General features: G+C 41.1%; 1 protein-coding gene across 10 annotated transcripts in view; it reads right to left on the reverse strand.

Annotated features, from left to right (window-relative positions):
• Positions 1–25,116, reverse strand: part of ADGRL3 (adhesion G protein-coupled receptor L3) — a 522,926-nt gene that overhangs the window by 319,670 nt on the left and 178,140 nt on the right. For all 10 annotated transcript variants that reach the window (XM_054824728.1, XM_054824729.1, XM_054824724.1 and 7 more), the window contains exon 3: positions 20,672–20,916. In XM_054824728.1, the coding sequence (XP_054680703.1) occupies positions 20,672–20,726 (55 nt within the window). In that variant the 5' untranslated portion in view covers positions 20,727–20,916. The remainder of the gene's footprint in view (positions 1–20,671; positions 20,917–25,116) is intronic.

Raw genomic sequence — 25,116 nt, forward strand, 5'->3', positions numbered from 1 at the left:
CAACAAGGAGGAAAGCATGTATGATGGCCTGCCTGCTTCCTGCCACCCTACACACATTATCTCCACAGATACCATGCACGTGGAGAGCCCTGTGCTGCCCCAAGAAGTGCTGGAAACAATGCTATCAAGGAGAAGGAAGATCAGCACATGGTCGGTCCCCTTCATCCCAAGATTTCAGCTTCTCCTGCCCAGCCTCTGCTCTTTCTTTTGAGTAGTCTGGCTGCAAGAAAGAGTTCTTAGGAGTTTGCAGAAGAGGGACTGAGCCCTGCTTATGCAGGGTAAACCCCTCTGTACTTAGAGTGGAAGCAGCGAAACCATAAATGTAGACAGAGAAAAGCAATGCTGTGTTATCAAACAGCAATAGCAAATTTGAGATTTCTAAAACAAGAGGTGGAGAAGTGACATCAAGAAATATCAAAGTGTAAATCAGCCCATAATGGCAGCTTTAATGCAGCCATTAGCCTGAAATAGCACAAGATCCAGTCACCAAAACCACAAGATGTTACGTCGAATGTCTGCTGTTGTAGCTCCTTCATTCCCATCGCTACCTGACCCAACAAAGATAAAGCTCAGTTGGGCACTTCTGCGCACACAGTGAATGCCTCTCCAAATGGTATGGCAGGCACACAGTCAGGTCTGATGAGTTCCTGGGTGAGACAGGAGACAGGTGAGACGAGGGCTGCCACCCTGTTATTCAATATCGGAGATGCAAGGCCTAAGGCTGTGTGTTTCTGAACAGTCATTCATATGTGATTTCAGTAACTGTGTATAATCTTCCACAATAACATCTATAATCAGTGGTGGTGTTGATGTTAATTACTTAAGTTTAAATACAAAACATAATGAGATGCTGTAATTTCACTTTCAGAGAGTTTTACCCAGAACATTAAACATTATTCAGCTTATAAAAAAAAATAAATCACTTTAGCACAGTCATCTTAAGGGACTCGCATGTTTTAATCATCAGTTTTAATTAGGCTAAAAAGTAGAGTATAAATCAAGGCCCTTTTTGAGGCACTCTCAAAAGGCACAAAAAAGGTTGCATTCTTTATTTGACTGAAGTGCATATTATGCTAAAGTGTTAATGAGAGCAAACGAGAGTAACTGAAATCAGTCTCCTGCTAATTTTCATAATTTGTAGTGGAACACTTTTCTAATTAATAATAGACTTCTAGAGACATCTATGTTGACAAATACACACATGCCACACCCCTCTACCTTTCTAGCATCTCTCCTCAGTGCTGATGTACATGGAAAGGTGCTATCATACCTTTTCTCCTATAAGCTGGTTAGCAATAAGAGCTTGCATTTTTTCCATGAGTCTTCTGATTGCACTGCACTGTCCCACTGTTTGGGAGTCTACATTAGAGGACACTGAGAGTTCAAGACTGAGGAATTCAGTAACAGCAAAACAGTTCTGCATTCAGAAACACACTGAAACAAATGTACTTTGCAGCCAGTTGTACTGTAGAATTTGTAGGAAATAATACATTTTTTAAAAAGTACATTATTATTCAGGTTTTAATTTCTCTACCTCTAAAGTCTTCATGTTAATTATGTTGCTTACATGACAGTGGCTGTCAATTGACACATTAGTCCATCTCAGCCAAAGCTATCAAGTGTATCATGGAAGAGTGCATTCTTGTCCCCTTGGTACCCAGAGACACTGGAGATCATTGCTCAGACACTACAGGTTGTGAAAGCTTTTGGGGTCTACTGCTGCTCCCCATCCATTCTTCTGGCTAAGTCACTCTGGCCAACTTTGTCTTACAATAGGCCTAGAAGAATGTTAAAAAGTGAAGGGCAAATCACCTCATAAAATGCAAAATCCATCAAGACGAGGCACCTGAGTGCTTGCTGTCTCTTTGCCATACAAGTCTGACATGACACGAGTGATTCTTGTGCTTGTAAAACCTGTTTTCCTGCACACACGAGCCTTAGCAGTCAAGACTGAAAAATAATCTGGATAGTAAGCAAAAAACCCATTAATTTTTGCTCCTCAGAAGTATTTGGTTCTAGCTACTGCCCAGTTATAATCTGTTTATTGTGTTCTAGCGTGTAGCATGCTCTGAGCTGACAAAAAAATTGCCTTCCATCCACTACTTGCTATTTATACATTGTGTGCCTTTTTCTCTGGCTCCCCAAAACCTACTATATGCTGACATCAACAAATGGCATCAAACACTAGTACGTGGCAGCATTCATTTACTAAACTATCCCATGATGTCAAATCAACTGAATGTATTCCTCAAGTGTTGCCCACATCAGCACAGGCCTAAATTTGAAAGCATTTGCCTCACCCTCCTAAGACAGGCAATTTCATTTAATTTTAATTTATTTTAAAACCCTGTAATCTCTCTCAAAGCTCATCACTTTTCCTAGCTGTTCCAGCCCCGTGACCCAGCTCACATTTCTGCAATGCATACCAGCAGCCCTTCAAGGAGCAGCAAGAGCGACAAGTGGCTAGCGAGAGAGGAAGGGGTGCACTGAATAAGAGTAGGAAGGTGGCAATGAAGGCAAAGGCAAGGAGCATGAAAAGTAACTGAAGGCTTAGGATTTATGCATGCAACAGCCTAGTCCTACCAGCTCTGTAAAAGAGATTTTCCTATTACTTAATTGCATCCACTATCAACCTCACGTGTCCCTTACAGCCTAAGCCATTACTCATGTAATGCAGGCTAAAAGAAATGCAGGCAAGTGCCTCTAGAGAAGTAAGTCTCTCTCCACTGACCACAACCCCTAGCACACAACCCTAATTTTTATTAAGTTAAAGAGTAGCATGAATCTCACAAGAAGCAAACAGGAAAGCAAAACAAAGCCTACCATGAGAGAGAACTTTACAGACACACACACATCACTATTTGTAGTCACCTAAGTCAAATTCTTATTTGTCTTAGAGAGAGGCAGCAACTTTAAGTCATGACTTCAAAGTGGTCCCTGCACTAGATTGAGAGCAATACAGTTTTTTTATTTTAAACAGAAGTTGAAAGCCTAAGCTAATAACTTATTTCTACACAGTAGGTCTTTTAAGAAAAACACTAAATATCACAAGGCGTGCCACAAAATACCACAAGATATAAGTCAATGATGCCAACTTGAGTGATGCAGGAGATGAGTTTTTTCTGCCTAATACACGGTGAAAATTTTTTCATTTAAATAGTCTAGTCACCAAAAAGTAGTTCTAAAGTCATCAAGTACCTTCTGGAAGTTTATTTTGAAATCATCTAGGAGAATGTTAGACTGAAACATTATTTAAAAAAAAAATCTAAAAGGGAAAAAGAAACCCATTTCATTTGGACTCATGATGAAATACAGTTTAATCTGAGCTGGTTTTAGTCAAGAGTTTTCCTTGTGGTTAGAAGTTTCCCCTTAGTTAGAAAATTGACACTCCCACCCCTAAATGATTTAAAAGAAATAACTATTTTTCTTCTTATATTGCTCAAATTTCTGGCCTGGCCATCAAACATAAAAATTACATTTTTCATGTGGGTTTGTTTTTCTCCATCCACTGAGGGCAAATGAAATGTAAGGGGTTTCCAGAAGCCCTCACAATGATACAGAGTTTTCTTAACAAGAACATATTGAATATGTCTCCACCAAAACTCAGCCAACAGCTGGCTCTGATGGGAAAAATCATGCTGCAGTAGGAAAAATGTCAAACCTCAAAATAGGAAATACTTTATTTTTATTTTTTTTAAATCATGAGTCAAATGAATTATTCCCTCTGTGAAAGTTTTCAGCATTTTTATAGAGTATCTTTAACGTCAAGAGTTCCAGAAACTATTTGCATCTTAGCAGGGATCTATGCATGTACACTGTTTCTGATGATGACCCTGCTTTCTATTAAACTAGCTGATCCAAAATTAGGCAAATACTTAATAGGAGCCATTAAGGGCAGAATTTTCTTAAAACAAATATTTTCCCTGGACAATATTCTTGGACATACCCAAAGACCATTCTCCACAGAGGTGGGAAGGGAGCAGGGGATAGCTTAGACTTTAGCAAGCACTAGGATGGAATGAACAACAAGGTTGGGTTTAGTCATTTTTATCTCCGTTCCCTGGGGAAGAGTATCCCCGATACCATATGCCTCTCCCATCTCTAGTGATGCACACAAAGACCAGCTGTTGCTCCTCTTTAGATACCATTCTGTAACACCACTCAATTCACCAGGCAGAAAAGTATCACCTAGGGCAAGGAATGACGCCAAAAAGACTGTTATTCTGAGCAGGACTGCCTCCTCAATTTATCATCATCCAAGACCAGTCAGAGAAAGCAGGCAGCCTATGTTGAAAATAAATGGATTAGTCAACAAACAAATAAACCCTCTGTGCCCAGGCAAAATGGGGGAAGAGATTGTCATGGCACGAAAGTTTTATAGTTGTTGTTCTTTGTCTTCTACCCTACCTGGAAATCACCCAAGGAGAAAGTACCCAGTGGCCAAGGAGGCTCCCACACAAAGCACACCATGACGTGTTCAGAAATGGATTCCCATCCAGCGCATGGTGTAGTACCCATTCACGCTGCTGCTGTGCAGCATCCCCAAAGGCAGATTTACAGCATTACCGTGACAATTCCTTGCTTCCCTCTCGCAGCTACATGACCTTTGGGAGAGATTGTAGCTGAAATCATAGTTGAGAAAAATTACTCTGTTAGGAGTATTGAGGCACACAGATGCCTATTCCTTCCTCAAATTCTTCACTCTAACTTCTGCTTTTCACTTATTAAAATACTGCTCACATCTACAAATGCCAGCTCTGAGGTTTCAGTACATATTATGTAAGAATACTACACTGTTACCAAAAAAGGAGAGCTGCCCACATTTCAGACACATTCACGCAGAAGCCCCATGTGTAGCCGTCAAGTGGAAACCACAGCATCCATAAAAATCTAATGGAGAAATATTTGCAAGGAAGATAAAATAGTTGATCACACCACCACCACAAAGCAGATGGAAATAGCAACAAATGACAGAGAGGAATAGATGTTGGCACAAGGAAGATTAAATGAAAAAGAAAATGTACTTAGATAGTACCTAGCCTATCATGCTACATACTCTACAATTATCCAGCAAGCAGTCTTTGGCTCTTAGGATTTTAGAGTACAGGTGTGATAAAGTTATAGCACCTCAGCAGTGGGAGCCATTTAGTTAGATTCACCATGCCAAGGACACTTGGATTTTAACATTTCCCAATTTTTCATTATTGCCTTTGCAGATTTAAGCTTGTACTAGCAGCAGAATTAAAGGTAGAATAAAATAAAAATAGCACAGGAATAACATAAAAATAGCACAGGATACAAATACTAATAGTACCAAGCATATCCATAAGCTACACAGCACACTAGGTGTCTGCATTGCAAATCAACGTTGATACACTCTACACACATGAAATTTAAGGCATTCAAGTTATGATCCAAAAGGAATACAAAAGCAGTCTCAAAGAACATTATTCTGTTTTATGATTATTCTTTCTGAGTGTTGCCAACTGCCTGTGAAAATTTCCATATGATCTCCTGAACAGAAAATGGGATTTCTTTGTCTGAAAAAATAAAAATAAAAATGCTGTGCATAAATACATTATGGTATTTTAAAAAGCCTGAAATTAAAAGTCTGGGAGGAATTATTTTTTTTAAAAAAACAAGAACTAAAGTATCAGTTTACTGCTAATTCACTGTACGGCAAACTCCCGCAAACACAAATAAACTCTGTGTCCTTTAGGTCAGGTAAATGAAAATAGTCTTTAAAACCTACTACCAATAAAAGGCATCTGTCAAAATTGCAATACAGAGGTGAAAAGCATTTGAAAGTTAAATCTGAAACCCCAGACTGAAACAACACTGTGCTTTAATTTAAACACATTACACTGCATGGTTGCTATTAAGCTCTTCACTCACAGTGTAATTTAAGTGCCATTTTGATATTCTGTTTGAACAAAGAGGTGTCAAATTAAGGAAACTGGTGTCAAGTCCAGAAACTTTGTGAAAATGAAGCCCTATCTGTAATAGCACCCTATAGGGTTTCATTTCAACAGCAACATTACATAATTTTAATGGTTCTGTAGCATTTGACTCATAGACCCCCACCTTTATGAAAAGGCTTCCACAGCATCCTCGTTCTGCTCAGCCATGAGTGCTGTTGACAGATTATATGCAATCAGTAGCTAATACAATAAAACAACTCATACTGTAATGGTCACATGAAGCACATGGCTACATGAGGTCTCTGCAGTGCTAGACTGAATCTGCATGGTTACACCATGGCCCACATTTCCCTTAACGATGACTTTTGACATTCAAGGCCAGAGAGGACTATGACCCCTACAGTTCTCCTCAACCTGCTAATGCGGAGAAAGGGAAGAAGTTGGGCCAGCAGATGCCATCTACACAAGGAAGCAGCAGGCAGCGATGAACCAACTGCGTACTAGAAGGGATGATTTTTTGCTTGTTTTGGCTCGTTTTCCGAGGGTATTGAAGCTAATATGTGCTTGCAGACCACGTCTGCTGGACAGTATCCCCCTAATCACTTTTAGCCTGTTCTCCATTTGGAACCCAAAAAGGACAGAGAGCATAAATAACTCAATTTCTGCAAGTTTCATGGAAGTGAGCAGCCTAGCAATGGAGACAGACCCTACTAGCTTCCCCAGTGAAGGAAAGAATCCAAAATAGAAATCAGTTTCCATTATTTCCTTTGCCCATGAAACAAGCTATCTTTTCAGAATGATAAAGTTTAACTAGTATCTCCCTCAAGGACCACCAGAGAAAACTCTTCAGACTATTTCCTAGAAGTACAGGGACAGACAAGTTTTCTGACTTTTCAGGTCTTTTTTCAGAGGACACAGGTATGTCAGGAAAAGTTTCCTGATGTCAGTGTATGATCTGCACTGAAGTTGCAGGAGAAGAGTTAAGTAAGATGTTTTCTTATGTTCCCTTCTTCCTGCTAAATGGACAGATTGCATGTGTTATGCCAACAGTCTCAGCCGTCACATAACCTTCTAATCAAGTAATAAATTATTTACTACAGCTCTCTATTTGAAAGGAAGTCAATTAGTTAACTGGCCATCAATTAATACTCAGTAAGGAACAATATGAAGAGAGGAACTGTTCTGAACAGCACAGTTCTTGAAACAAAGAGTGTGCTTTTAATCCAGATACCTCTGGATTCAAGCCAGTATTTTGCTTTACTGAACGTCTATTTTAATACATAAGCAGTTACATTTGCTAGCAAGACATCCTGTTGACACCTATTCAATCCTGCCCCACTTTGGCATGACAGTCTTGTGCATTCTGCAAGGTTCAAGTGAGTGTTCAGATATATTCAAAGCATTATAATGCAATGTATTTGAGGGCATAAGGCTAAAGCTTTGTTTCCCAGAACAAAGCCTGAAGGGCAGCATCCCCTTGAGGACTTCGCAAACAAAGTTACCCTGGAGACAGTCTCTGAGGAACGGTGACAATTCTTCGCAGACATGATGATCTGCTGGGTTTGGTATTTTAAAGGGGAGGGGGGGGCCTGGGTGTTGGGTTCTTCGCTCCTTGTTTGGGAACCGAGAAGGGAATGAAGGTGAGGGAGGGAAAAAGAAAGTTGATTATACTGTTTGTAAGTCATTTAAGGAACTTTATAATGAGAAAAGCCTTTCGCTCCCTCTGCTATACAATAGTACCATTTTACTGGCGTGAAGTAGATAGCTTTCACAGTTCATTCAGCTTCTTTACATGATTTTCTCCTAAACTTTGCTTTGAACTCTATAATCTAAGAAAAGCAGAACTTAATCGGCCTCTCCACTCAAGAACTGAGGAACTTGTAGTGTCTGCATACATGGTCTTCATTTTGCACAGCTTAACTGAAATGGTCAAGTCTGGTACCTCATCTCTTAGCCTGCTGAGGTAAGGTGGGTCACCCCAGGATATGCATTTCAGACAAGGTGCCAGACCAGGAGAGAAGAGCACACACATGAAGCCCTGGGATTTGCAACTCACCTGAGACATCACAGCAAACTCCAAGTCAAAATAGATTTTATTTTTTCTTTTTTATGTTGTCAAAGCCACATATTCAGCTTTGTAAACAAACATTCCCCCAGGCTTCCCCAGAAAAAATACGTTTGCTATAACTCTTCCCACAGCTCTAACTAGCATTACTGTTACTTTCCAGCTCTAGCTCTTTCCCCTGGAAGAACTAGCATTTCTATTACTTTTTAGGTAGAGTATCTGACTACTATACATCTTACATGTGTATTTGGCTTCACACATAATGCTGTAGTGTTTTAAGCATTATTACTGTATAACCACCAATGGATATATTTATAAAAACTAAGGAACATTTGGCAGCTCTGCAGTTACCACATCCATAAGACATTCAGATTGCCACATCCCAGTGTAAACCATCAAAAAATCACACGCTGCAGTGAAGTGTACTAAAACGGTCTTGGCACCTAAACTGATTGCAAGTCTAACTCTCACAGGTTTGTACGTCACAGCTTCCATTGACTTCAAAGTTCACCCTTTTGTAATGCACTGCATTTTCGTGAGAACTAGGCAGACTGATCCAGTCTCCTTGTATAAACTTTTCTGTGCCCTAAGCTTGTCCTTCTTTAAGCTTCTCACTGTAATAGTATTCCAGAGTGATACTGGATATGCCAGGTCTTCTTGAAAATTAGTCTTGATTGCATTTTGCCAACTGGCTAACAAGGGAAAATTAAGTTCAACATGTCAGGACCCCCCCAAGAGCTGGAGACTTTCACATCTCTAATACATATTTACTATCCAAAAAGAAAGAGGCTGTATTGTGCAAGGGCTGGGGCCCCAAGAAACAGGGTTGTCACCAGATGTTCCATGGCTGAGAGTCTGCATAGCCTCAAGAAGTGAGGCTAATCAGTGCAGACCCTAAATAATTAAGTTACTATGCAAGAACTCCCGGCTGGTTAGAGGAAAAAGACCACAATTCAACACCCTAGTGAAACAAAGGCAGGAAGAGCTCTGGTATTATACAGGTGAATGGGGGACAGCCAGCATTACTAGGGCAAAGAGTGCACAGGACAAAATGTGAATCCACATCAAGCCAGGCATCAAAATAGAGCAGTCTCACCTTCTGGGGCCTGCTAGGAAGTTTTTAGCACCAGTGCTACATATCATGGCATATAGCAAATAGTCTAAACCGTTTGGGTTTCTACTAAACAGGATTTTCGCCCCCATTTTTAATTCAGTTCCCCAAGGACACTAAACAGAACATACAGGTTCATCCACTTTGTGCCTCATCTCCTCCATCTTATTGTCTTCCATCCCTTTAATCTAAGGCTCCTGTGAATTCAGGAACGCGATCTGAAACAAGGATTGTAGCTGTCAGGATGCAAGGACATGCTTGCGGTGCCTGACAGCGATTGCTTTGTGTCCAGAGAGGTAGAAATGCTAAGGACATGCCAAAATAGCTTCTCACAAATAAGAGCTCATCAGCTCCCAAAATTTACATCCAGACCTGTTTTGTCAGACACAAGCATAAAGGTGAGCAAGCACTTGTTTGGGTTTGGGTGGGGTTTTTTTGTGGGTTTTGTTTTGGGTTTTTTTTATGACTATCTGATACTGTAACACATGACTTTCAAGCGCTTTTGTCAGCAGGGCTCAGAGACTCTAAGGTGTCTGCTGATGATACAAATTCATTATGTATTTGGCATCAGACCAAGAGGTCAAATTATTTTTTTTCCAATCAAATTAAGGAAAACAACTAAACATTATTAGATTTCTTAGTCATCAGAATTCCCCCAGAGTGATACTTAATAGTAAGGTTTTTAATTGCATATGTCTATAAGGTTACAAATTGTGATTACAGGCCGATTTCAAGTCATGTCAATGAAATGAAGACATGTTAAAAGTTCCTTGCATTATTCCAAGTTTAGATAGACCAGCTCTCTATTGGTCTATTTATATATACAGTGTGAACATTATATTTAAAGCACACACACATGCCTATACATATATATATATAAAAAAATAAATACACACACAAAAATAAACTCAGTGATCTGGATTTTCCTACAATTATTAGAAGTAGGCATTCTTCCTTAAAACAGGCTACAAACTACATGCAGCCATGCTGGCAAAATACTGTTTGAAGTGATAAACAAGACTTGTCCATGAATCTGTCTTGCAAAGGAGAGCCATGCCTCCACTGGAGCAATAAAGGGGATACCCGCTTGCAGGAATGCCTGTCAGCACCAGTGCCGAATGCTCCCCTCCAGCAGAGGAGCAGACCTATGAGGGGAACGGAGATGATGTATGTTGAGACATGCATGGCAAGCAGCAGCTGGCAAGGTTACTATCAGTCCCTGGCTTTGTGGAGCAGCACCCTTTTCGTTGCCTGCAGAGACACTGCCACGTGGGTTTGTTCATCCACACCTTGAACTGCAAATGAGCTAAGGTCCCAGCCCCACTCCAACTCTACACAACAAGCACAGCCAATCCAACTGCCTTGCATATAAACTGATATACACATTTCCCCTTCCACCCTGCTAGAGAGAGGAGTATTACACAAGACTGACATACCAAAGCAAGTTTTCTTTTTGTCATCTGCTCTCTTGATACTAAATCAACCCTTACTGCAGCCTCCAGCATTTCGGTAATAGAAACAAAACACTGTGAATTAAAAGTTGGAGAATTGGAGACAGATCTTCAGCAACAAGAGCTGCAGAGGGAGAAAAAAAAAAATCCTCATTTAAATCAGCAGCACTGATGACTGCTAAGTGTTTCTAGACGAGCTTGAAGGGGGACAGTCTCCCAAGAGAATAAGGACTGAGCAAGCTGCAGCACTTGGGGCAGGGGAACAGCCCACAACCTGGTCAATTTACCACAAGCACTAAGATTTGAGAGAAGATTGTGCAAAGACCAGACCAGGGTATGATCTCTTCCATGTTACACTCCAGCTTTCCCGAGAATAACCCCTCTGGGCTGAGCAGACCAGATTCAAAGTGCATTTACATGGAATCACCAACTTGCCCTGGGATTTGGATCAGACCCTAAAAACTCAATATTAAAATGCCATTTATTTATGGCTCCACGTTCTGGAGATTTAAGAACAACTGACAATTTGACTAAGCTTCTAAAATCCGTCCAGCATCTCAGTTTCTACAGATTATAGCATAGGAGGGAGTGATGATACCCGAATTACCTATTTCTAGCCCTTACCTCTTTCTCTGCCCCCTCTAATGCACAGACTGACTGGAGAGGATCTTTAGCATCCATGAATCTTATGTGAAACAAACTCACACCTCAGGATGTGTACCAAGGCACCCAACACTATCAGGCACTGCACAAAGTAGCCCAATAGGGCAAAGCACAAGGTAATATATAAAAGTATATGTTGCTCTGATTATGATTCCTTGAGTTTATGGTATGCATTCAATACTGCACCGTAACTAAAAACCCACCAGCCCAGTCCTATGCTCTCTGTGATGGGCAGACTGCAGCATCTGTGTGGTGTTGGCTAAAACCCTACTGAGCATCCCACAGCTTGGAGCAGATTCATGAGGGAACAAAGATGGTCCTGCCAGGTACTAGAAGGGATATTCGGGGGGGCTGCCCAGTACTAAACAATTTCCTGGAATCAGGGAAATTCAAAGTGGGGAAAAGCTGTTGAACTCTCCGATACGCTTTTAATATCTTCTCTTCCCAGAGAGTCTTTCTCAGGTGAGTTGTTCATTGAGCAGCAGGAAATCTCTTCCAAATTCAAATAAAACCACATTACCAAACAACATAACCAATTCAAGAAATCATGATCACTAAAGGAACCAACTGAACAACAGCGAATGTGCCATGGGGTAATAAACACGAGATGGCTCTAGGATTCATTTAACTGTGGAGTTGATAAAATAGATGTTAGAGATTTCTTCTAGGGATTCAGCAGTTTCATGTGCAATAACGAGCTTCTGTTTGCTGTTCTTCCTGGGCAAAGGGTGCTCCTTCTAACAGAGTAAAACAGTAGATTTGCCCAGATCTTGTGGGAGCAGGTTAGCAGCAACTGAGGAGGCGGTGCAAGAATGAAGGTGGCCATAATTCATTCCCTCACTCTCACTCTCTTCTCATTTTAGCTTAAAGTACTTCAACATGCCCAGCTTATATGGATGAGAGAACTAGGGCCAGACAACCCTCAGAAGTAATTTTTTCTTCCTCTCCAACTCCAATGGTTTAAGCTTAGCTGAAGTTATTAGGAAAAGAAACAGGAGTGACATCCCATTCGTGGGCATATTCACATCCAGAAAAGACGTATTACAGCTGCAGGGGAAGTATAGACACATAAAGCTTTTGTGTTTTCAAAACCTGGCTATGGCTCCCCACCTGCACTGCTGGAAAAGGTAGCTCTGCCCTAGCATTATGCATCTGCGCAGCTGTCTTCAGGTCCTTCATTTCTCCAAGTATTGGGAAAAAGATGCACAGCCTCATCCATCAAACCCCTTTACACAGCCCAGAACAGCAGGCTCTCTCCAACCCCTGGTAACTTCCTGTCATCTTCACCACGTAAAAGCTTTATCTGGAACTTTAGCATTAACCAAGTATCGGGTAAGGATTAGCAATTAGCCAAACAGATCTTCATTTCCCATTCAGGTAATAATGCAATAGGTGAAAGCAAACAGGGAATGGGTAGGCAATCATCTCCCCTATTCATTGGGATGAGGAAAGAGAAGCTGCCCACTCCTGCTCCTTTTTCTTTACTACATCAGCCTCTTTCTACCTCAGCTTACCCCACACCAGTCCCTTTGGAGTGTCCTGCATGTCCAGGAAGACAGGGGACAAGCCGTCTTCTCACATGCAGAGATAGCTGCAGATGTGAAAATATTTCTGGTGTTCCACAGTACCTCTGGGTATTGGCTAAGGGACACTTGTAGCCGTATTAGTCAGCTTTGACCCACTAGATTTTTAAGTCCTTGTTGCTTGGGATTATTAACTCCAAAATGATGTATAAAAAGATTCTTCTGATGTGTGTTTGGAAAAGTCAGGCAGCTTTTTGTTTGTTTGTCTGGATTTTTTAAAAGTATTTATATCTAAAGCCATACCACAGTAATCATACCACAGACACTTACTGCTTACATGGAAAATTATCATGGTTTTTCATTGGGCCACTATAATATTCCTAAAATCCAGGTATCCACCGAAAGAGAAACAGCCCTGGCCCCTTCAATATCCTGATCAGCCAGAAGTTGTTGCGAGTACGAGTAAAACTTATTCAGAGAGTACATCCTGTGGAAGAGCCCACTTTTAATAGCTATTGCTTATTTATTCTGTGCTTAGCTATGACAAGGACTAGTCAGGGACAGAGCTGGCTAACAGTGCTTGCTAGCCAGGGACTACTGCAGGACAGACATACCAGGATCAGTGTGGATGAATAAACTAAACATTCTCCTGAATCTGAAGAGAAAGAGACAGCCAGGAACTGCCCCAGAGATCCTGTTATCTTAATGAACAATGTGCAAAGTACATAGCTGCTCTTCATTAATTTCTTTAAAAATAATTCATTGGGAATAGGGTTTTATCCTGGTAACCCTTAAGCAACCCTAACTGCATGAGCTTTGCTCTTTGAATGAAAAAGAAGAATATTAGAGGTTTGTAGAAAGACAAAGAGAAAGAAATATTGAGAAAGATTTTTTAAGGCATTCATGGCCCTTTTGCTTTTCCTCTCTGGTACCACCCGAGCCACTTTCCAGGTTGGCTTATTTTTCCCAACACGCAGACGAGCAGGCATACCAGGTTGGTCCCTCTGGTGCTCTTCCACACTGCCGCAAACAACCCGCCTTCTCTATTCACTCAGCGCTCACTAATAAGGGTGTCTGATGTGTGCATTTGCATAGTCTGAACTGGAAAAAGATTAGATGGCTCAAGAGACTGGTTGCAAGCTAAGGTTTCCAGATCAAATCAAGACCGGGTCAGGAACAAATAAACCTAGTCATCCTACTTAGCAACTGCATGGCAGTTGATAGGAAATGAATAGTTAAAGTTAGGTCAGTTTTTCAGACAGCAGAGGTCTGCACCACAACACTTACTCATTACCTAATGTTAATGACTGCACAAATATACATTTTCAGGATTCAGCAAAACTCCTCATCTCCCAGAGCTACTTACTCCTCTTTGTGGCAAGATCCGTATTGTACTTTCCAATTCTCTTTTTTAAAAAGTAACTTTTCTGAAAGAAGTTTACTAACAAAAACATTTTTATAATCACAGTAAAATATAATGGGAATTAAATTGTGGTACAATAATTCACACTTAGCTGCACAGAGGCCATTTGGCCTTCATCTTTGTGCCTGAATGTGCTGGGCGTGAATTACGATACTGTAATTCACATGCTGTCACGTCTTATGGCTTAATTAATGCTATAAAAAAATCAGAGCGCACAAAGTTGGTCACTAGAGATCAGAAACCAGTCTTGTCAGGGAACGGTTACAAACAAAACAAGCATTGGAGGTTATAGGCCTGCAGGGTAACACAACTCCCCCTCTCCTATTGCTGTGAGAGCAAGCACATTTTCTACTGCTGTAGCTCAGAAAGAAACCCACATGCCCTGCCGCTGTATGTCATACGTGCTAAGAAGCCTATAGGAAAGGATAACTTCAATGCATTAGTTTGGGCCCTAGTCACCAGCCGCCTTCTATAGTTCAAATCTTATAGCTCCAACTTTATTGCAACTAGAGCTGTGCTGCCAGCGAAGGGTTGCATGTCCCCTGGAAAGGGTGCTTTGGTACTAATGGCAAGCGAAAATAGAACAAGATCTTGTTTCCCTCCATCACGCAGGAAGATGCTATGAGCAGACACACTTGCCAAACACTGAAGAAAAAAAACATCATCAGAGAATCCCTTTAAAATATCCTTCCTTATTTAATGTGAAATTTAGACATGAAAGAAGTGGGTCCGCACACAGACCTCTGCACTGCTTAATGGCTTAAGCGAGAATTAAATGATGCATAGAGTCTTTGCAAGGTTGAATTTCACCCTCTATCAGCTTATAGATTGGTCAGTCATCAGATGGGGAACTTAATACTCCCGATTTTAGTACATTGCTGCTAATGAAAGCACTGTAGTACATACATAGAACAGCTGCCCCCTTTTATCAGGAAAAGCCTTCCTCAATCCCTTGTTCCACTATGGAAAAGGTGGCATGGCTGCAGGTAATACAAATTACCAAGAATAGCAAATACTATAAATATTTCAAGGATGATTAACCTTTTAAAACAATGAAGTTAGGCAGAAGCCTGGAAGTCAACTTGGCTATTTCACAACTAATAAAACATGTCTCTTGTATTTCATTTTGACTATATAAAGAGTATTGTAGTAAAAGGCAATTATCCACCATTCACTAGCTAACATAACACTTGTACAAGTATAAAAGAAATACAGTATGTATGTATTTTAAGCAGTGACACTATTTCCACTGTATTAAAATAGTAGAGGCAAATGTTCAGCTCACATTAAACAGCACTCTGTCACCAAGGACCAGCTTGCTAGCATCATATATTCCCGCAAGAAAGATAATGCTGCTTGCTTTAACGGAATCATTGTCACCAGGCAACTACCAGTGCTGTTCAGTAATAAATATTTCCACTGTTCCCACAGAAACTGGCTTGGCATCTGGACCTGCTAATGCCTAGAGAGATCAGCTTGACCTTCGAGCGCCATCTTTTCACAAAGATGCAGCCTTCCCTCACCACGGTTGTCTCCCAGAAACATCGGGAAAATGACACAGAAGCATGGAGGGTCAGAACGGGACAGCAGACAAGGCTCTCTTCCTTGCAGCTGCAATGACTTGAAAGGACTTAAAATTTCATTTTCTACTCTGCAAATGATGAATTAGTTCAGCCTCATCTTGAACTAATTCTTATATGGAGAGACAAGATGGCATCTGTCCCTAAATGCAGGAAGGTCACTTTACAGCTCTGCCACAACTCTGCATAAATAAATTCTTGGAGGCAACTCATTTTTTGGAAGTTCAGAGTTGGGCCAGCAGCAACTGTAGTCCTGCCAGTTTGGTGCTGTCCAGTGTCAGTAACAGGCCTGAAGCTTTATAACAATACCAGGCTCCAGGACTTGTCAGGCTTTGTCTGAGCTAGAATCTATTTTATCTTAAACTTAGCTGTATCTCCAAAGTTATTTAAGAAATCTTTGCTGCACCTGCAACTTGCTGTAGGATCAGATGACTCCCGTCTAGCCTGTGTTAGCTGTAATAGCGAAACTACCCTAATGTCAGATAACTATTGTTCATCTTGTAATTTTATCCAGGTTCTGGTTTTATTGCCTAACTTGTTCTCACTTCAGTCTTTAGGCAAGTGTGTGGTTCTAGCCCAAAAAATCACATTGTATATGGAGAAAAGGATTAAGAAACCTAAGTAATCACAGCAATGACTAACTAACACCATGGATCATCAGGAGGGAACAGTCTGCAACCCATTAACAACTACAGGGTTAAAACATACAAAAAATACCCCCAAGCAGCTGCAAAACCAAGGAGGAACCAATCCCCACAACTGACACCACACTTTGCCCAGGCAGGAACCAGGATGCTGACAGCTCACTCTCACAACACAACTGCAGGGCAAGAGCTTAGCATCAGAGGAAAGAGGCAGATCGCCATGCCTGTTGATTTTATTGCATTTGTAATGATCTTCAACAAAAACTGGGCAATTTGGATTATTGCTTTAATCTGAGTAATAATAAGTGGTTGTCCATTTTTGGATTAAACTGTTAAAGCATTAGAGTAACAACAACAAAATCATTCTTCGCTGCCTATCAATCATGAAATTATGCACGCAATACAATCCTTAAAAAAATAATTTTCAAATAAATAATAATAAAACAATCTGACAGGATGATAAAGATCTTTGCATACAACAGGCCTTCAGCTTTTTTCCAAAGCCTAGAATAAGTTACTTGTTCGGAAACATGCAAAATTTCACCCCACAGCGATCACTATGGTATCCTTCCTATCCTGCTTTTAACAGCATGCAGTTCTGAATCCTTTCATTTCTATTATTATTTTTGTCCAGCAGTCTGGAAGTTTTAAATCTCAACTCTCAACCCCACATGAGCATGACAGCAATGTGACAGAGCAGGTGTATGTCTCTCCAGGCTTGAAAACTGAGCTGCTGCCTGTCATGTCTGTCTCATTTAGGTTGAACTTTGACAGTGTTCATTTGTGGGTACAGAGAAATATGCTTTGTTTGGGGTCAAGGGGAGGAAGGCTGAGGAAGATGAGAACAGCTGCTTATTCCAGAAAATGCCTCTAGGAAATCCACCCACTACAGACAAAGAGGATCCGTTTGCTCAGGTGTACATGGGGGAACACAAGCCAGGGAGCACGTTCCTGGGGGTCCAGGCCTTCGGATGCTTTGGGAAAAGCTTCCAAACAGGGGCAAGAAGGAGGTAGGGGTGCAAAAGCCCTGTCGATAGCAGAGCCCCTGCAAAGGATGACAAAGCCTTTGGTTTTTTTGTTGTTGTTGATGGGGTTTTTGTGGGTTTTTTTTAAATTCCCTGGTATTGTTGCTTTCTATCTTGGCTAATTCTCTAATTTTGTATAACAGGTTTAGTTTTATCCAACAGATGGATTTACAAGCTTTGACGGAGCTTAGAAGAGGGGATAGCTTTCTGGGGGCTTCCACACTGGTCTAAGTTGTGTTGTCTATGCAAGCTGTAAGCTACTTCTATTCAAGTGAAGAGTAACAGTAAAGAAAGCATCCACTACTCAAATTTGCTCATATCTCAAGTATTTCACATGGTTTCAGTTTTTTGTGAGCTATGATTCAAAGCAGTCCAAGCAAAACTAGACAGTACGATGCCTGTGCATTTAGGATACAGCAGATTAATGTCACCACTGAGAAAGTGCAAGGATTCATGACTTTTTCCCCTTTCATTATTTCTAGAGCTTATCAACAAGATGACATTGTATCAGGGCAGTATCCTGGAAGATTCCTTTTCGTCTTGCAGATCACTCAAGTCATACACCGTTCGACTCCACACCTGTCATCACAACCTAAGACACACAATATATTCTAAGAAATGAGATAGCTAAAAAAAAAAAAGCCCCCTTGTAAAAACCCAAAACAACAAAACAAAACAAAACCAACAAATTTATGCAATCACTGGCCTAAGAAATCTGTCTATAACGTAGCTACAACTACAGATGAAAAGACTGTGCCAGGAAACTCAAAAAGCAAATGAGATGCAGTGAGGTCAGTCTGTACAACTAGTTTGTATCAACTCCAGCAATCACTACAGGACAGGAGTCATTCCAGCCTGTGAAACAGGAACTCAAATGCTTGAGTCCTGTTAAACATAAAATATGAAAGCTTTCTGCATGCACTGAAAGAGAATTATTAAAGGGGGAGGGGGGGCAGGCAGGGGAAGCACAGCTTAACTGGACTATTTTTATATGCAAGGTGAGGCTGCAGCATGTGTTTAAACACACATATACTGTTTTCAGGCTAGCAGGAACCTCTGCATTGATACTGGCTTGACATTCACTTTAGGCAGCCTTCTGCAGGCACTTGCAGGGAAAGGGGCAGCAAGGGATAGCACCTGAAAGCCATCAGAAAATCAGTCTCTGATTTCAAAGCCTTGGAAGTTCCATTAGACTATTTATTCTGACCTTTGATACAACTCTGATTTTTATGCACATGTCATTCAGTCCCCATGGGAGACTGGGTGGGTTCGACTGGCTAGTGCTAGCTGACACCAAACATACTTATCGAACATCACATCACACAGCTAAACTGCAGTCTTCCCCCTTCGTTTAGTATCAGGAACGTACCACCCTTGAACAACTAGACAGATGCTCAGTACCTGCTTCCCCCAAGTTTTGAAATGGTAGCTGCATCCTGGCCAATCTTAGAGATCAAAACAAGGAGAATCAAACCAAGTCCTTTGGCTCAGACCAAAGGTCTTCACTTTCCATCATTCAAAGGTGGCTATGAGCCTCTACCATACTTTCACTAGCAATTTATAGGGATCCGATAACACATGTGTGTTGGTTAGATGTGTGGTGGTTAGATTTACCACCACTGACTGCTGCAAAAACCATAGCAGCCACCCTGTATGTTTACTCTGTAGGAGAACATAAAGGGTAGAAATATTTCCAGGCACCTAGTTTCTGCATCTCTGGTGTCTGCTCATCTGTAGCATAATACGACTCCTTAGATACTTCTGACATTTTCATTTACTGTGACTATCATGCAGTATTTTCCAGCTACAGTGGCACTGTGAATTTAAAACAGAACTGCCAGAGGCATATTTAAATTGTTAATTGCTTTAACTGTTAATATTGTTTAATTATAAAGATTTAAAAAACATTTACCATTTAAATTTCCTGGAGAAGAATGGAGAGCACCTTTCCTAATAGCTCTTTCATTCCACCCCAGTTGGTTGGCTCAGTTTATTTATTCGTTCTAATTTTCAAGTCAGCAAGGAGTTTTGCTTGAAGAACGATAGTAGAGATAACCTTTGTGCCCAAAGGTGTTATAAGTGATATGAGCAGACAGATTGTGCTCTACAGATATGTTCAGCCAATTACACGTAGTTCATTTTTTAACCTTCTTTGCTGTAAAATTTTGCTCTAGTGTCTTAGCATATACACAGTGCATGTAAAGCACAAAAAGTCTGATGAATATTTTAAAAGCAGGGGCCCATAGCCTACATACAGGGAGTCATGTTATTTACAAACATGCTCCCACTGACCTGTAATTAAAATGAGATCCTTAGTGGAGCTCATCTTCCAATTAGGCATCACGAAAATCAGGCAGACAGATTTTCCAAAGCTCTGCTCTGAGCATTTAGAAACCATCACTGCAAATAGGAGCTCCTGAACCCTTCAGCACTTATGAAACCTGGCAACTGACTTCTGGGGCCTACATTTGGGTTTCTCATATCAAAAAAAAACCCCAAAACAAAAAACCAACAACCAACCACAGGCCTCAAAGTCTTATTCCAAGGAATTAAATGTGTCAGATTTCACTTAACATTTTCCTGGCCAACAAAAAGACCAACTTTTGCTGCTAGAGCTCATAGATTCCCACAGCCCAGCAGCTGTGCCTGACGCTATTAGCTCAGTTCTCAGATGCTGGCTAGCTCTGCAGCATGGTGCTACACTTAATGACTCCACATTGCTGGGTGGGTTACAGAGCGTGCCAGGCAAAGGCAGCTATACTGGTTTTGGTTCGTCTCTGCTCAGGGTCACTGAGATTATGGAGCCTCCATCTTTCAGCAAAGGACAGAAACATCCAATGCAATGCTTGAAATCACAATCTAACGTGATGGTGAGTAAGAATCCCACCCTGGAGCTGTGGCTAAAGGAGGACCTGCAGCCCCTTACTGAGCTGTATTCACAGAAGGGAAATTCATCGCCATGCAGAGGCCAGGAGAGACAACCCAGTGACGCAAGGACAACTGAATAGGTTTGGCCATGAGGAAGAAAGTCTGCCTTAACGTAGCAGCTAAACTCAATAACAGAAATCTTTGTGTGACCAGAGTTCTTTGTTTCAGGACTTAACTAACCATAAAGTAGCCTGGGAATTCAAAGACCTGGGGTGGAAGTGGGGAGAGAAATCAATATCCTGGAAAAAAACACAGCATTAGGTAAAAGATGTAGGCAAAATTCTTGCTATTTTATTCTTTCTTTCCCACAGGCAAATTTACACCATCTCTCACTCACCATGGGCTAACGGTGTTAAGAGCATTGTGAAGAACAGCAGCTGTGATGACCACATGACTGTGAAGGAGGGCTTGAAAGTATCCCAGCAAACGAGGGTTCAAACAAAACAAGGTGAGCGTCCTCCTGTACTTGCTTCCAACACTTCAACTGTTGGCCTTCAATTCACATCCGAAAAGGGGGAAAAAACAATCAAAAATAATAATAATAATAAAAAAATCCCACTGCCAGTATCCAGAGTCTGAGACCTACAAATGAAAAAGGAAAAAAAAATGCAGTTAGTAAAACAATGATAGATGTTTTCAATCAAGTGTTGCTGTGTTTCTGTGCTGCCAACAGCTGTAAAGGCAAATGTCTCTCCCCCCACCTTCAGCCCTTCAGAAGTATGCCCGTTCCTACAATCAATAGGAATTAAAACTTGTCCCTGCGCAGACAGCCAGTTTGTGCATCACTAATGCTCTGCTTCCTCTCTCAAAACAGGGCTTAAGACAGCAGTTTTGAACAATGATGCCCACAGGTCCAGAGAGTCCACAGGCTTGAAAGTTGACTAGAAAAAACAAGTCCATATGTATTGCATTGTATCCTACGTACATGGGACTTCTAAAACAGGCAGCAACTCTCCTGAAAATGTTTGGGTGTCTATAAATCACAAGCCAACAGAAACTCCAGAGCTGAAATAGGTTTAATTGGTGCCTAGGCTCTGTACTGATCTCTTAAATAGAAATAAGTTTCCAGTTCAGCCACTTATTTTCCATCCAAAACCCTCAAATACAGGGGGGCAAAGAGTAAATGCAAGCTCCTGAAAGAGCAGACTTGCCAGCATACTGGAAAGTCAACAAACTGCTGACAAGAGAGGTCATTTCATCACTTGGTCTAGGCCATAGAGAGCACGCATGGGAAGCATGGTGCTTTAGGAGAAAATGCAACTCAGAGTTGTGACAGAGCTGCACTCCCTGGTCTACCTCCCCTTTCCCTTCAAACAGAAACCTTTTTTTCAACATATGTAAACACATCCACACCAGTTCGACTGGTCCCAGCGTAGGCAATAAGATACCCAGACAAAAATCCCACTTTTTCTTTAACCTCCTGCACAGTATGTAAGGCAGGTGGACACGCTGGCTAAAAATTATCTATGCAAACATCTGCTACGTGTCCTGAATGACTTGGACAGAATCTGAGCCCAGTGCTTCCCCAGGTAGCTGGGCACTGTACTCTTCTGCTAAGACCTTTCACTCCCTTTTGCATTTCTCCCATGCCTCCACTGTTGAGGCTGACACCAAGATACCAGGCAGTGGGATCAGTAATATGGTTAGGGAGTATGTCTGCCAATGATATGTCTAAAAGCCTCTTTATCCCCCGTTTGAGGTGTCCTATATGGCTTTTAATCATTGAATCTGGACCAGACTTTGAACTCAAGTAGAGCCTAAAAGTCACCCGTACCCTATAGCTACTTTCCATGGTGACTGCCAGTGACTCAGTCACTCATTCCTAGTCAATCTCCACAGTTATTCATTGTGGGATTAAAAATAATGGTCTCGTCCATCCCACACACTTACAGGAAAGCATGGGGAAATCTGAATCCATGATTAAATAGAAACATTTGCTCATTTAATTGCAGAAAGTATTCCAGCTTCCCACCATTTTAATCTTTCAAGAAGGGGCTAGATGGCCACAGTGACTCAAACTTGGCAGGAAAAAAAATATACAGAGTTAAACGATGGCATCAGTTTGAGACCTAGCTCCCCGCTGACTTTGAAATGATGATAAAATATGAGGAATTGAAAAGTACTTTGCATATCTGTTTTGAACTCCCTTGACTCGGCAGCCTTCACAGCACTGGTCTAATTAAAAATCTCTCCAAAAATCTCTGATCAACAGAAGTTATTCTTCTCTGAGCAAAGAAGCTGTTTTTGCCAACTTTTGTTCTTAGGCAAAACCCAGTTTGAGCCAAAAAAGCTATATGAAAAACTGTGCTGCATGCCATTGTGATGTGGGTATATTTCTGAAACTCCGGCATGACAAAGTGGCCTTTGTTTTGCCTCCTGTCTTTGCTGATCAACTAAATCAAACCCCACATTGTTCAGAACCAAAGTCTATAAGGAAGCTGCATTTTTTTCTGATAAATATATCTGCTTGCATTGCCAAGGTTTTATTCTCCCACTCTACTCTCCTCCCCAGTCTATCCCTGCAATTTGTTCTCTCAAATGTAGCATTTAGTTTCCAAAGCTTTTCCTCAGCTCTGTAACTGGGGTTACTAAAAAGCCCAAGGTCAATATGCAGTCAAGTGACTTCTTTATAGACATCCTAGAAATTAAAACTTTGCTCAAGCTGGGACTAATAAGAATGGTGACTGATAATATTTAAAGCCCATTTTCCAAAGGGGGACAAGATTCATGAATATTTTAAATCATATATTCTAAACAGCGATCAAGTTTTCCATTTATGTTTTAGGAGGTTACCAGTACACATCAAACTACACCACTGGCCATTATTTATGCATGCTTTTTCTACAGCATCCTCTCTAAAGTTTTAAAAGTGAGAAGCTTTTTGTGCTACAAAATTTGAAAAGGTATACAGAGATGGGGGAAAGCTATTCAAGCTCACGTACACTACCTTGAAGCCAAAGCTCAGCCAGGCAGTGAAGGAGTGGAGGTTTGTTTTCTGATTTTTGTTTAAGCTGAATCAAGTTCTGGATAATCCAAATCTGCTAGAAAGAGATAACATTATGGTGCAGTTATGGTGCAGTAAAAGGTTTTTAGGTGTAAACTCAAGAAATCACAAATGCTACCTATCCCAGAGAAGGCATAATTGTCAACAAAATATTTACACAGTGGCCTTTATTTTTTTTTTTATCTGTCTATATATTCCTGCAGGATAGATTCAAGGATTTTTTATATGGTCTCATGGGCTGGGGCTGAATGATCAAAAGGATTCAACTGCCTTCTGCAGAGTCCAAACAATAATTTTGGTAACTAATGTCTTACAACCACCAGAACTGCAAATAAACATTTTATTCTACTAGAAAGAGCATTATCCAGTCACAAAGCTCCTGTGCAAAACAGAGATGATAGGAGTAGCTCAGCATTATGCACCATTTACTCTGGTCATAAATCTGGCCCAATATTCCCAGCCTTACTTTCCTCCCTGCCAGAGCAGAACAAGCCAGAGACACAGCCTGTCAGGTTGTGTCTGCACACACCCTGGCTGGCACAACCTTGCCATTAAGCCTGCTCCTACAAAGACTTCAACCCCATAGGCTTAAGCTCATGCACCAATTTTAACAAATCCACAATGGGTTTGGAGAAATGCCAAAGTTGTTAAACAACACGGGGCACTGCTATATTAATGAAAGACACTGTAATGCTACAAAATTCTGTGTGGTTTTGTATTTCATGTAATCAAATAATCATAGTGTGTTTTTGAACTGGGTATCTGCCGGGGAACAACTAGATAGGAAATGAGTGGAGCAACTCTTTTTCTTAATGGTCACACAACGTCTCTCAAGCAGCATTAGGAGATGCAGAAAGAGGCCTGCAAAACAAAAGTCACTTAATTTTTGGATTACCTCCAGGTATAGTACAGCCAAAGAGAGAAACTAAAGCACATATCTGTGAACTGTTCAGTGCAGAGTGTTACATTTATTGATGCAAGAGGGGGATATACCATCACAGTGAAAAATTTAAGGGCTATGCTTGACCTAAGGGGTTTGGACTCGAACCACGAAGATGATGCAGCCTGCGCTGATTTAAAAGAAAGTTCTTCTGCTCACTGACCTTTGTGCCCATAGGGCTGCCCCTGACACCCACATGGTCTGATCTGCTGCCAAGCATCACCCAAACCTGATTTGCATGCTGGCAGTTCCCAAAAATTCAACTCAATGTGGTACTGACAGAATAGGAGAAAGCCAAAGGAAACTAAGGCCTCGTGGTGTAGGGATGAGCAGTGAAGTATTCGTCAAGGAGTTGTTCATAAAAGAGCATTATAGATACAGTGACAAACTCAACATCTACCCAAGTCTGTTCTTCAGCAGCTGATGTCAAGCAGCACATGGAGCATTTTGTGAGCTCATCTGTCGATGGTCTACAGGGAGGGTGAAAAAGAAACAGAAACCACTTCATCTAGTGAGTGAACAGATAAGCTGAATTCAAAGTAGAATGTAGAGCAGCACAAGCCAAACTTGTCAGAAATCCACTTAATTGCTGCCTTCCTCCAAACATCAGCATTTGCACCTGCACAAAGCTGGACACCACTCTTCTCACATGGCAAAACCTGCCTGCCTTCCTCAGGTATTTAGCATTTTCTAGACAGGTGGGGTACAGCCACAGGAGAGGCAAGAGTGTTTTACAAGGGAGCTCATTAGCAAAAGCCAGATAGAAATGCTCTGTTTTCCTTATCTAGTTTTACTTGAAGTAATTTTCTCCCCACCCTTGAAAACGTGCATAGTAAAA

Source organism: Grus americana, chromosome 4 (assembly GCF_028858705.1).
Source record: "Grus americana isolate bGruAme1 chromosome 4, bGruAme1.mat, whole genome shotgun sequence".
In the NCBI taxonomy this organism is placed as follows: domain Eukaryota; kingdom Metazoa; phylum Chordata; class Aves; order Gruiformes; family Gruidae; genus Grus; species Grus americana.